The 12546-nt window shown below is 49.3% G+C and overlaps 1 protein-coding gene across 3 annotated transcripts in view; it reads right to left on the bottom strand.

The window, feature by feature from the left end:
- The window catches only part of LOC146032589 (uncharacterized), a 90149-nt gene that overhangs the window by 43556 nt on the left and 34047 nt on the right, over positions 1–12546 (bottom strand). For 2 of the 3 annotated variants that reach the window (XM_083158501.1, XM_083158500.1), the window contains exon 2: positions 3621–3830. The exons of the other annotated variant lie outside the window; for it this stretch is intronic. In XM_083158501.1, coding sequence (XP_083014627.1) covers positions 3621–3830 — 210 coding nt within the window. The remainder of the gene's footprint in view (positions 1–3620; positions 3831–12546) is intronic. 3 annotated transcript variants of the gene reach the window in all.

Here is a 12546-nt window from a genome sequence, read left to right as displayed (position 1 = left end):
CAAGCGTCTGAAGATAGGGGGTGCGGCCTCTCAGTCAGGGGGCACGGCCTATGATTCGAAGTACTCCCATTAGGCCACACCCTTGTTTTAACTGCTGTATGAGCTATGGCCAGCGCTTTAAGATGTGCTTGCCATGCCCCCCAGCCCCTCTGTCTATTCCCCACTGCTCTGCTGAGCACCGGGCAGGGGGGCTCCCAACTGTCCCCCTACCACGGAACACTGGCAGCTCCGGATGTGATGAAGGTCAGTCCCTAAAAATGGGCCTGTCGCGCAAACATCGGGACAGTTGGAGGCATGCTATTATCAAAAGGCATTAGCGACTGAATATGCGGGTGATTATTAGCGCAATGGATTTGCAGGTTTACTGGCAGGAAGCTGGCGGTTGGGAGTGGGAACCACCCGCTTTCTGGCGCAGACCCACACGCACAATATGGCTACTTAAAGGTAAAAGGTTTCTTAGCACCTTTTTCTGTACTTGTTTCCTAGCACGGCCACAATCTTTAAGTTAAGGTACACGATCCACACGATGGACCCGATTTCCTTTGAAATCAGGTCCATTTTGCCGGCTAAGACACAATATCGGGGGCATCGCGTCGGTCGGGACCATTAACATTGGTCCCGACGCGACCGACGCGATGCCCCCGATTTTTCCATAGGCTTCAATGTTAAAAAATATTTTAACATTGAAATCGTGTCGGGAAAGGTAAAATATCGGGGGCATCGCGTCGGTCGGGACCATTAACATTGGTCCCGACGCGATGCCCCCGATTTTTCCATAGGCTTCAATGTTAAAATATTTTTTAACATTGAAATCGTGAGAAAATGTGAAAAATGTGAAATGGGCCAATATGACCCATTTCACATTATAGATGTCCCCGTCGTCACCCCACGATAGACGCCAACCCGAAGCGTGGCGAGCGCAGCGAGCCCGCGAGGGGCGGCAGTGCGCGTCCTCCGACCTTTTCATTCCCCTATTATCCACGTCGGCGTGGAGTTGAGAATAGAATAGTGTGGCGAGCGCAGCAAACCACCGAGCCCGAAGCGTGGCGAGCGCAGCGAGCCCCGCGAGGGGACGCGTATAACTTCACAGGTATATGCGTCCCCTCGCGGGGCTCGCTGCGCTCGCCACGCTTCGGGCTCGGTGGCTCGCTGCGCTCGCCACACTATTCTATTCTCCATGCCGACGTGGATAGTAGGGGAATGAAAAGGTCGGAGCACGCGCACCGCCGCCCCTCGCGGACTCGCTGCGCTCGCCACGCTTCGGGTTGGCGTCTATCGTGGGGTGGGGTTTACGCCGTTAAATTTGGGGGGGTTGGGAATATTTTACATTGAATCCAATGTAAAATCGGGTCCCAGGGACCCGATTTACATTTCATTCAATCAAAAAATCGGGTCGGTCGCGTCGATCACATCGCATGCGACCAAATCGCATGCGATGCGATCAACGCGATTTTTCCGACACGACCACCCCGATGTAAATCTCATATCCACGCCACTATTGCACGTCCTGTTGAAAAGGTCCTTGGACCCTGAAACGCAGCGGTGTAGCTAGGTGTCATGGTGCCTGGAGCAAGGGCATATTTCGCGCCCCCCCCCGGTAATGAATTGGGGGCGTGGCTAACATGTGTTGGCATGTTACATTTGAAAAGAAAAAACTTAAAAAAACACTGTAACGGAATCTGCTGCGCTATATAAGACACTGTAACGGAATCTGCTGCGCTATATAAGACACTGTAACGGAATCTGCTGCGCTATATAAGACACTGTAACGGAATCTGCTGCGCTATATAAGGCACTGTAACGGAATCTGCTGCGCTATATAAGACGCGGTAAAGGAATCTGCTGCGCTATATAAGAAACTGTAACGGAATCTGCTGTGCTATATAAGACACTGTAACGGAATCTGCTGCGCTATATAAGACACTGTAACGGAATCTGCTGCGCTATATAAGACGCTGTAACGGAATCTGCTGCGCTATATAAGACGCTGTAACGGAATCTGCTGCGCTATATAAGAAACTGTAACGGAATCTGCTGCACTATATAAGACGCTGTAACGGAATCTGCTGCGCTATATAAGACACTGTAACGGAATCTGCTGCGCTATATAAGACACTGTAACGGAATCTGCTGCGCTATATAAGACACTGTAACAGAATCTGCTGTGCTATATAAGACGCGGTAAAGGAATCTGCTGTGTTATATAAGACACTGTAACGGAATCTGCTGCGCTATATAAGACACTGTAACGGAATCTGCTGCACTATATAAGACACTCCCCCCCCCCCCCCCCTCGGGCTCCACGAATCCACCAAAAAAAAAAAGCATATTATTAAGCATGTTTATTGTAAAAACTTTTTTAGCTTTAATAGAAATTAAAAACACTCCACCTTCAACAACAGGATAAGGCACGGGCTTCGGGCGGCAGCCAGCAAGGCACATTCTCCTCCTCCAGGCTACAGCCAGCGCTTGGGAAGGCTGATGAGTGACGCTGCTGTAGCCTGGGATGGGGTCAGAGACAGGTGACTCTGGCTGTCGCTGGGAGTGACTGGGAGGGGTCTGTACAGTGTGTCACTCAGAGTCAGTGACAGATAGTGCTGCTAGTAGTGCTACGCTGCCTGCGCTGCCCGGAAGCCGGACCGAGCAGCAGCAGCAGCAGCAGCAATTCAGTGACAGCCGGAGGACATAGCCTAGGGGTACCGCCGGTACGAGTCCGACGTGTCAGCCCGCCGCCCGGCCTCACCGCCCGTGACGCTTTGCGGCAGGGACCAGGCGAGCAGGCAGGGCAGGAGGCAGCAGGCGCCGGGATCATTTGCGGAGGGGGGGCGGGCCGGTGGCGCCAGTCAACCAATCGCCGCCCGGAGCATGAGCTCCGGTGGCTCCGCCCTCCCTACGCCTCTGCTGAAACGTTGGCGAGGATGTAATCGTGCACCAGGGGTTAATGCTGCCCCTGTCTGTACTAGGGCGATGCACTAAGATGCCGCTGTTATGTTACAGGACCGGTGCTAAATGCAAGCAATAATAATAATATATGAGATGCATGATCCCAACAGCTGGGCCACTACTATTCTCTAGGAACATGTGTGTACCAAAACTCGCAAGATCCAATCCTGGGGTGAGGACATTGGGGGTTATTCTAATTCCTTCGGTCCTCCGTGCATTCGCACGGAGGACTGATGTTGTGCGTCTGCCGTGTGCTCGCACCCTACACACAGCGTGGGGGGGGGCAGAGAAAGGCGGGGGGCGCCGGCTGCCCCATTACATTATGGGAATGCCCATCATTCCATGAATTTGCAGCCTTGCGAATAAACCAAAATAACCCCCATTGTGCCTTGATTTAGAATCCGAGTCTGGCAGGAAAACCGGAGCCATGGTTCGGATCCTGGACGTTTGGGTGGGCAGTTCCCTGGAATCGCTATTATTTACTGAGCACATACACATCCTATACCAAATAAGCCCCTAACCGCGGTGGAGCATCTCAGCAGCCCCCGGCATCTCGCAGCAGTCAGGTGAACGAGGACACATCTGGGAGTCTACGCTGTATATATTACACAGTATTTATTGCCCTGATTTCCAATATGCGACACAAATGTGCCGGCTGCACCTGAGATGAGACGTACCTGGGTTGGTAGAGGGTGCAGGGAGCGCGGAGGCCTGGACATCTCTCTGGCAATGGTAAGATAGACTGTCATTAGCTTCGGACGCTGGTGTGCAGTTATATCCCTCTGTATTATACAAGATGTAAATGCCGCTCTTACAGTCTCCTCTGTCTGCGAACGTGATGGTGATGTTCAGATTCCTGGGGGATGATGTCCCTGTGCCAGTGACTCCTGGATATAAGAGACATTTACCATAAGTCACGTTATCCTCTGATCACATATTATTATCTGTATTAACCATTATATGGCATAATACGTACATAAATATAATGCTCTATAACATTCTCCCCGCCATCTGCAAGTGATATGTTAGTTCGATGCTCTTTGCAGACAGGCGTTTTTCCTGAACCACTAAAGGAAGCAATAGTCAGACCACTTCTTAAAAAATCTAATTTAGACCCTGACTGCATGACCAACTACAGGCCAGTATCAAATCTTCCTTTTCTAGGAAAGGTTATTGAGAAAGTGGTTGCAACTCAACTAGAGACCCACCTGTTAACCCATGACATATATGATCCATTCCAGTCAGGACTGAGGAGAAGACATAGCACAGAAACAGCTCTGGTATGTGTGCTCAATGATCTTCTAAATGCAAGGGATAGAGGAGACTGTTCAATCCTAATACTTCTGGACCTCTCTGCAGCATCTGACACCATTGACCATGGGATTCTAATTGAGCGCCTGAAGAATTTCTGTGGCCTGGGTGGCACAGTCCTTAGCTGGTTCAAATCATTTCTTGCTGGCAGGTCACAGAGAGTGTCATCCGGAGTATACTCGTCACCACCAGTGCCATTGTCCTGTGGTGTCCCACAGGGTTCTATACTATCTCCCATGCTTTTTGCAGTATACATGCTCCCACTTGGTGACATAATCAGTCGCCATGGCCTGGTCTACCACTGCCACGCAGATGATACCCAACTGTACCTGTCCTTTGCTCCAGGCACCGATAACCGAATAACAACCTTAAATGGCTGCCTAGCTGAGCTCCAGGAGTGGATGATGCCAGTTGGCTGAGACTGAACCCAGATAAAACAGAAGTCCTGATGATAAATCACAGGAGAAGACGGTAGCATAGCCAACGGACAGGTCTTACGCTGGGGTCACAGCATTAAAAAACTCTGATCATGTGCGGAGTCTTGGTGTTGTCCTGGATAATGGCCTGACACTTAAACATCAGGTGTCAGCCGCAATCAAATCCTCATTCTTTCATCTAAGCAATATAGCCAGAATCAAGCACTTAATTCCCTCAGAAGACCTGCCTAAAGTCATACATGCATTTATATCATCACGCCTAGATTACTGCAATGCTCTCTACCTGGGTCTTCCAGCAAAAGAATTGCAGCTGGTACAAAATGCAGCTGCCAGACTATTAACTAACCAGCCCCGCTCCAGCCACATAACTCCCGTTCTCTACAACCGTCACTGGCTACCTGTAATATGGCAAATCGTTTTCAAGATTGGCTTACTCACGTTCAAGGCCCTACATGACCAGGGCCCAAGGTACCTGCAGCAGCTGCTGATCCCTTACTGTCCTACTCGATTACTACGATCCACTGAAGGACTACTAACAGTACCCAGAATCTCCCTGAATTCATCTGGGGGACGAGCTTTCACCTTTGTTACTCCAACTCTATGGAACTCTCTCCCTCGCACAGTGTGAGAAGCCCCCACTGTAGAATCCTTTAGGAATAGACTAAAGACTTTCCTATTTACTCAGCATTTCACTGACATCTACTGTTAAGCTTGTTGTGTATTTTGAGCTGTAAAGACAATGGTGAAGCACTAAGGGCCTTATTCTGGTTCACTCTTTCGGATACGCGTTCGTTCAAAAATGACCGAACTCAATGCACGGACCTTCAAAGAACACAGGCCTACATGTTGTCCGCATTCGTTCGGACGGACTTTCAAAGAAGACTGTATCCACACGTGTGCGGTCAGAACTCAAAGATTCAGCATGGTCCTACTGGGTCCGAACGGACAGGAAGCTGACCGTACGCACCGAGTTGGGGTTTTTGCGCCCACCTCACAAATCTATTCGGAAATCATGCTTCACCCACATTACACACTTATCCAATATTGCTACCTCCTAACATATGTATTATTTACTAGGTGATTCATCGCACCCTACGGGCGCTCTTCACACCGTCGTAAGGGGCTGCGCCCCCTTAATTTGTGAACATTTGTATATGAGAAATATGGTTAGAATTGTATGACAGATGGCCTTTATTGCAACTTCAGTTATAGGTGAAATGTGTTACATAGAGAGCATATGATGTGGAAGGGGGTGTGTATTGTTTTGTTTAATTAAAAAGCGGTTACAGAGAAAGATGTACATTGATAGTGTGGAGGGTACAGTGACATTTGTGAGTGTGGGGGGGGGGCTGTGTGTGCATGTTGTTTAGGTGTGTGTGTGCAATAGTATAGTAGGGTGTTTCTGAGTCAGCGGCTCCACACTGGCGGAGGTCACGACACAGGAAAACAGGAGGCTGGGTAGTGATAGGGGTGTGTGGGCATAAGGGGGACTAAAGAGGAGGGTGGGAGATACTGTGCAGCTTCTGCCAGTGGGTGAGGGTCCAGCGTGGCAGTACAGGAGTACAGGATGGTGGCCCTGAGTCAGTGTCTCCTCCTACTGGGTGGGAGTTCGGGTGCATGAAAGCAGGAGGCTGGGCTATGAGGCATGATAGGGGTATGTGGGCAACACAGCGTCAGCGACTCCCCAGTGGTGGAAGTTACGGTTCAGGAGAGCAGGAAGCTGGGTAGTGATAGGGGTGTGTGGGCATACGGGGGACTAAAGAGGGGCGCAGGAGTGCCGTGAATTGCGGGAGGGGCGCGGGGGTGCCGCGAATCAAGGGAGGGAGGGGGCGCAGGTGTCGGCGAATCGCGGGAGAGGGCGGGGGTCCGCAAAGCGTGGGAGGGGGCGTGAATTGCGCGAGGGGGGGTTGCGAATCGCGGGAGGGGGGTGCGCGGGGGGTCCGTGAGTTGCGGGAGGGGGGGGGCACGGGGCGCGATGAATCACCTAGTTGGTTATATATTCTTGTAGAAGGATGGTAGGATGTTGCTGTCATTCAGAATGCATTTACATAAACAGTAATAGTAGCAGTAAAAGATCTGACTTAAAGCACCTACAGTAAAACAGAACAGGTGTTATATATTATACAAAGAATTGGTCGATGATGTTTAGGTTGACGTGCACATAGTTCATAGTTGTCACTGGAAAAAAATTGCTACAAGAAAAAATCAACACAGAAAGGTCAACACATGTAAATGTTGACATAAGTGTGGCACTTCATTGGTGTCCATGTCGACACATGAGAATGAATATGAAAACATTCAAAAAAGAAAAATAAATCTTCAAAAACTCATGTCAACCTTTTTCATTGTAGACCATAGCCGTGTCAGTGTTTTGCATGTGCCATTTAATCCTGGGGTTGTCGTGAATCGCGAGCGGGGGTGGGGGGGAGGGAGGAGGTGAGGGGTGTCCGCGAATCACGGTAGGAGGGGTCGAGGTGGATGCCGTGAATTGCGGGAGGGGGGGTCGCGGGGGGCGTGGGTGCCGCGAATCGTGGGAGGGGGGGACGCGGGGGGTTGCAGTGAATTGTGGGAGGGTGGGTCGCGGGGTTGCCGCAATGACAGGAGGGGGGTCAGGGGGGGAATCGCGGTAGGGGGGTCGCGGGGGGTGGAGGGTACCGCAATCCGCGGGAGGGGGGCCCGGGGGGATGGCGCAAATTGTGTTAGGGGGGTTTGCGGGGTGCCGCGTATCGCAGGAGGGGGGGTGTCACGGGGTGGGGCCGCAAATCGCGGGAGTCGCTGCGAATTGCGGGTGGTGTGCTGCGAATCGCGGGAGGGGGGGGGTCGCCGGGGGGTGCCGCGAATCGCCACAAGAAATAAAGGTCAACACATGTAAATGTTGACATAAGTGTGGCACTTCATTGGTGTCCATGTCGACACATGAGAATGAATATGAAAACATTGAAAAAGTGAAAAATAAATCTTCAAAAACTCATGTCAACCTTTTTCATTGTCAACCATAGCCATGTCAGTGTTTTGCATGTGCCATTTAATCGTGGGGTTGCCGTGAATGGGGGGGGGGGGTGGAGGGAGGGAGGTGCATACCTCCCAACATGACCCTCTCCAGGAGGGACACATTGCTCTGTTTCTGAACTTTCTTCTTAATTTATGGATTACCATCACCTGTGCTTAAACACCTTTATTGTCAATTACCCTGTTTAAAACAGGTGATGACAATCATAAATTAAGATGGAAGTCCACAAACAGAGCATTCTGTCCCTCCTGGAGAGGGTCATGTTGGGAGGTATGGAGGTGCGGGGCGCTCACCTGGTGTGTCTGGTGAGTAGCTGTGTCTTTGCTGTGTAACATGGAGAGGCAGAGGGTGTCTGGCACTGTGGGCTCACTGGGCTGGTTCTCTGTAATGTGAGTCAGTCATGTGAGTCAGAGGCTCCACCCAGCGTTAGAGAGTCAGACACACTTTGAGTGACAGATGTAGCCAAATATATAAGAGATTTAGTATTGCCCCATTTAGTCAGCAATGACTTAGTGGTTCCAATAGAAGCTGTGGAAAGAGTGTAATTAATCAGTAATGACCAGAGGACTGGATTGTATTGTGCTCAGCTGCGAGTGTTAAGGTGCGGGCGTACTAATTGGGCGATCCGAATGCCTAGTGCATGAACCATTGCCCTCAGAGAAGTGAAAGCTGCTTATTGACACCGACTGCCGTGTTGGTTCGCTTGCGCTCGGTGTCCGGTCCGAATGCACGCCTACCACAGTTTGTGCACTCCCATGTCTACGCCCACATTAACGCACAGTTTCGCCCACTTTGAGACCGTGCCCTTATACACGCTAACGTGACACCCATATTACGCCCATCTTTCCTGAGAGTGTTCGGTGGACATTTGTAGATTGTTTTGTTGAGAATGAGTGCGGAGACACAGCGTTTCACATGCGCATTGCGTTGCTCACACATGCGCAGGTAGCTAAAAGTCACTGTCTGACAGAATTCGGAACGGACCGACTCAACCAGAATAAGGCCCTAAGTCCTATTGGGAGAAAAGTGCTATATAAATATCATTATCCAGGGGAGTGGTGCCCGCACCCCCCCCCCCCCCCCATGGGGGCCTGATCATCAGAGGCAGCCACACCCCAATCCCCCTCCACACAGAGCAGGTGGGCTGCGGCTGCATCTACACCCTCTACAGAGAGCGGGTGAGCAGGGAAAGGTGGGCGGTGGTCGTCTGGGGTGCAGACATGGCTTGCACCAGCCTTGGGCAGACCCCTTTATTGGGGGAGCCCCACTCCCCCAGATACCCTGTCCAGCGTCCCCTTACTGTGGGAGCCTGTTACAAAATATGGGGGTCACCCAGTCTTTTCCCGATCGCTTAGAAAACACCCTGAAATCACCCTCTGTGCAGGTCCCATAAGTGTAAAATGGTTCCTGACAATCTCATACCTCCCAACTTTTCCATGGCAAGAATAGGGACGTGCGAGCGACCGAAAAGGGGGTGTGGCTTATGCAAATTAGTTGTAATGTATGCAAATGAGGGCTGTGCACTGCATCTATTCTGTCAGATTTAGGGCAGAGGGGGGACTCCCAACTGCCCCCCCCTCCGCCGCAGTGGGACACTGCCGGACGCGGGAGGGACGCAGGAACGTCCCCAAAAACCTGGGACGTTCCCGCGTTTAGCAATCTGTGTGTCTGCGGCTTCATGGGAATGGAGCTTTTCAAAGCTGAATCTTATAAAGAAGGATATGAGCTCTGGGACAGACAGCGCCTTCTGGTCTTACTATCAATATAACGGCATTGACGCTGATGAAGTGACTCCAGGTTCGCAGATCTGCGGCCAGGAAAGGGGTTCGGGTATTTTGTTGAGATATTTGCTAAATGCAAAAATCTTCTTTATTTCTTACTGATAATGTTGTTATGTTATTATCAGAGCCAAATTTCCCGTGAGGCACGTGCCTAGGGGCGGCACATGTTTGGGGGCGGCACCTGGATGCCTGTGATTGTACTGTCAGCCCAAAATGTACCAATAACTGCAAAATATCCACTGTACTACATTCCATCTTATATAGAGTGTAAATGGACAGGACATGCAGATACTGCCCCTATAAACTGTCCTACTTAGTAATGTATTCATAATAAAGAACATGTCACAGTTAGTGGCTTTTTTATAAATCCATTATATTGGCTATTATCAAATGAGGGCTTATATGTGATCAATAAAAATAACAGACAGGGATGGGGGGCGGCGTTATTTTTGTGCCTAGGGGCGCTGTCATCCCAATATCCGCCCCTGGTTATTATTAACAAATTATTAAAGGTGTGCAAATGGATATGTGTGATATACTCTTCTTATAATCAATATACAATGGTTTAGCATATTTACCATATTCTGAATTTATTTTATTTATTTCCAGTTTCTTTTATCGTGCAGCAGATTCCGTTACAGCGTCTTATATAGCACAGCAGATTCCGTTACAGCGTCTTATATAGCGCAGCAGGTTCCGTTACAGTGTCTTATATAGCGCAGCAGGTTCCATTACAGTGTCTTATATAGCGCAGCAGGTTCCATTACAGTGTCTTATATAGCGCAGCAGAATCCGTTACAGTGTCTTATATAGCGCAGCAGATTCCGTTACAGCGTCTTATATAGCGCAGCAGGTTCCGTTACAGTGTCTTATATAGCGCAGCAGATTCCGTTACAGCGTCTTATATAGCGCAGCAGATTCCATTACAGTGTCTTATATAGCGCAGCGGATTCCGTTACAGCGTCTTATATAGCGCGGCAAATTCCGTTACAGTGTCTTATATAGCGCAGCATATTCCGTTACAGCGTCTTATATAGCGCAGCAGATTCCGTTACAGCGTCTTATATAGCGCAGCAGATTCCGTTACAACGTCTTATATAGCGCAGCAGATTCCGTTACAGTATCTTATATAGCGCAGCAGATTCCGTTACAGCGTCTTATATAGCGCAGCAGATTCCATTACAACGTCTTATATAGCGCAGCAGATTCCGTTACAGTATCTTATATAGCGCAGCAGATTCTGTTACAGTGTCTTATATAGCGCAGCAGGTTCCGTTACAGTGTCTTATATAGCGCAGCAGATTCCGTTACAGTGTCTTATATAGCGCAGCAGGTTCCGTTACAGTGTCTTATATAGCGCAGCAGGTTCCGTTACAGTGTCTTATATAGCGCAGCAGGTTCCGTTACAGTGCCTTATATAGCGCAGCAGATTCTGTTACAGCGTCTTATATAGCGCAGCAGATTCCGTTACAGTGTCTTATATAGCGCAGCAGATTCCGTTACAGCGTCTTATATAGCGCAGCAGATTCCGTTACAGCGTCTTATATAGCGCAGCAGATTCCGTTACAGTGTCTTATATAGCGCAGCAGATTCCGTTACAGCGTCTTATATAGCGCAGCAGGTTCCGTGACAGTGTCTTATATAGCGCAGCAGATTCTGTTACAGTGTCTTATATAGCGCAGCAGGTTCCGTTACAGTGTCTTATATAGCGCAGCAGGTTCCGTTACAGTGTCTTATATAGCGCAGCAGGTTCCGTTACAGTGCCTTATATAGCGCAGCAGATTCCGTTACAGTGTCTTATATAGCGCAGCAGATTCCGTTACAGCGTCTTATATAGCGCAGCAGGTTCCGTTACAGCGTCTTATATAGCGCAGCAGATTCCGTTACAGCGTCTTATATAGCGCAGCATATTCCGTTACAGCGTCTTATATAGCGCAGCAGATTCCGTTACAGCGTCTTATATAGCGCAGCAGATTCCGTTACAGCGTCTTATATAGCGCAGCAGATTCCGTTACAGCGTCTTATATAGCGCAGCAGATTCCATTACAGCGTCTTATATAGCGCAGCAGATTCCGTTACAGCGTCTTATATAGCGCGGCAGATTCCGTAACAGCGTCTTATATAGCGCAGCAGATTCCATTACAGTGTCTTATATACCGCAGCAGACTCTGTTACAGCGTCTTATATAGCGCGGCAAATTCCGTTACAGCGTCTTATATAGCGCAGCAGATTCCGTTACAGCGTCTTATATAGCTCAGCAGATTCCGTTACAGCGTCTTATATAGCGCAGCAGATTCCGTTACAGCGTCTTATATAGCGCAGCAGATTCCGTTACAGCGTCTTATATAATGCAGCAGATTCCGTTAGTGTCTTATATAGCGCAGCAGATTCCGTTACAGCGTCTTATATAGCGCGGCAAATTCCGTTACAGCGTCTTATATAGCGCGGCAAATTCCGTTACTGCGTCTTATATAGCGCGGCAGATTCCGTAACAGCGTCTTATATAGCGCAGCAGATTCCATTACAGCGTCTTATATAGCGCAGCTGATTCCGTTACAGTGTCTTATATAGCGCAGCTGATTCTGTTACAGTGTCTTATATAGCGCAGCTGATTCCGTTACAGTGTCTTATATAACGCAGCTGATTCCGTTACAGTGTCTTATATAGCGCAGCTGATTCCGTTACAGTGTCTTATATAGCGCAGCTGATTCCGTTACAGTGTCTTATATAGCGCAGCTGATTCCGTTACAGTTTCTTATATAGCGCAGCTGATTCCGTTACAGTTTCTTATATAGCGCAGCTGATTCCGTTACAGTGTCTTATATAGCGCAGCAGATTACATTAGTGTCTTATATAGCGCAGCAGACTCCGTTACAGCGTCTTATACAGTGCAGCAGATTCCGTTACAGTGTCTTATACAGCCCAACAGATTCCATTACAGTGTCACGGCTAAAGGGCTGGATGGAGTCGTGTGGTGCACAGGAACCGGAGACGGACCAGGAGGAGTAGGATTGAAACGTGCAGGTTTAATAACGGATTTCATAAATGATAAACTTCACTCAAA

Source organism: Crinia signifera, chromosome 1 (assembly GCF_055691185.1).
Source record: "Crinia signifera chromosome 1, ASM5569118v1, whole genome shotgun sequence".
NCBI classification, from domain to species: Eukaryota; Metazoa; Chordata; class Amphibia; order Anura; family Myobatrachidae; genus Crinia; species Crinia signifera.
This window is presented reverse-complemented; position numbering and strand designations above follow the sequence as displayed.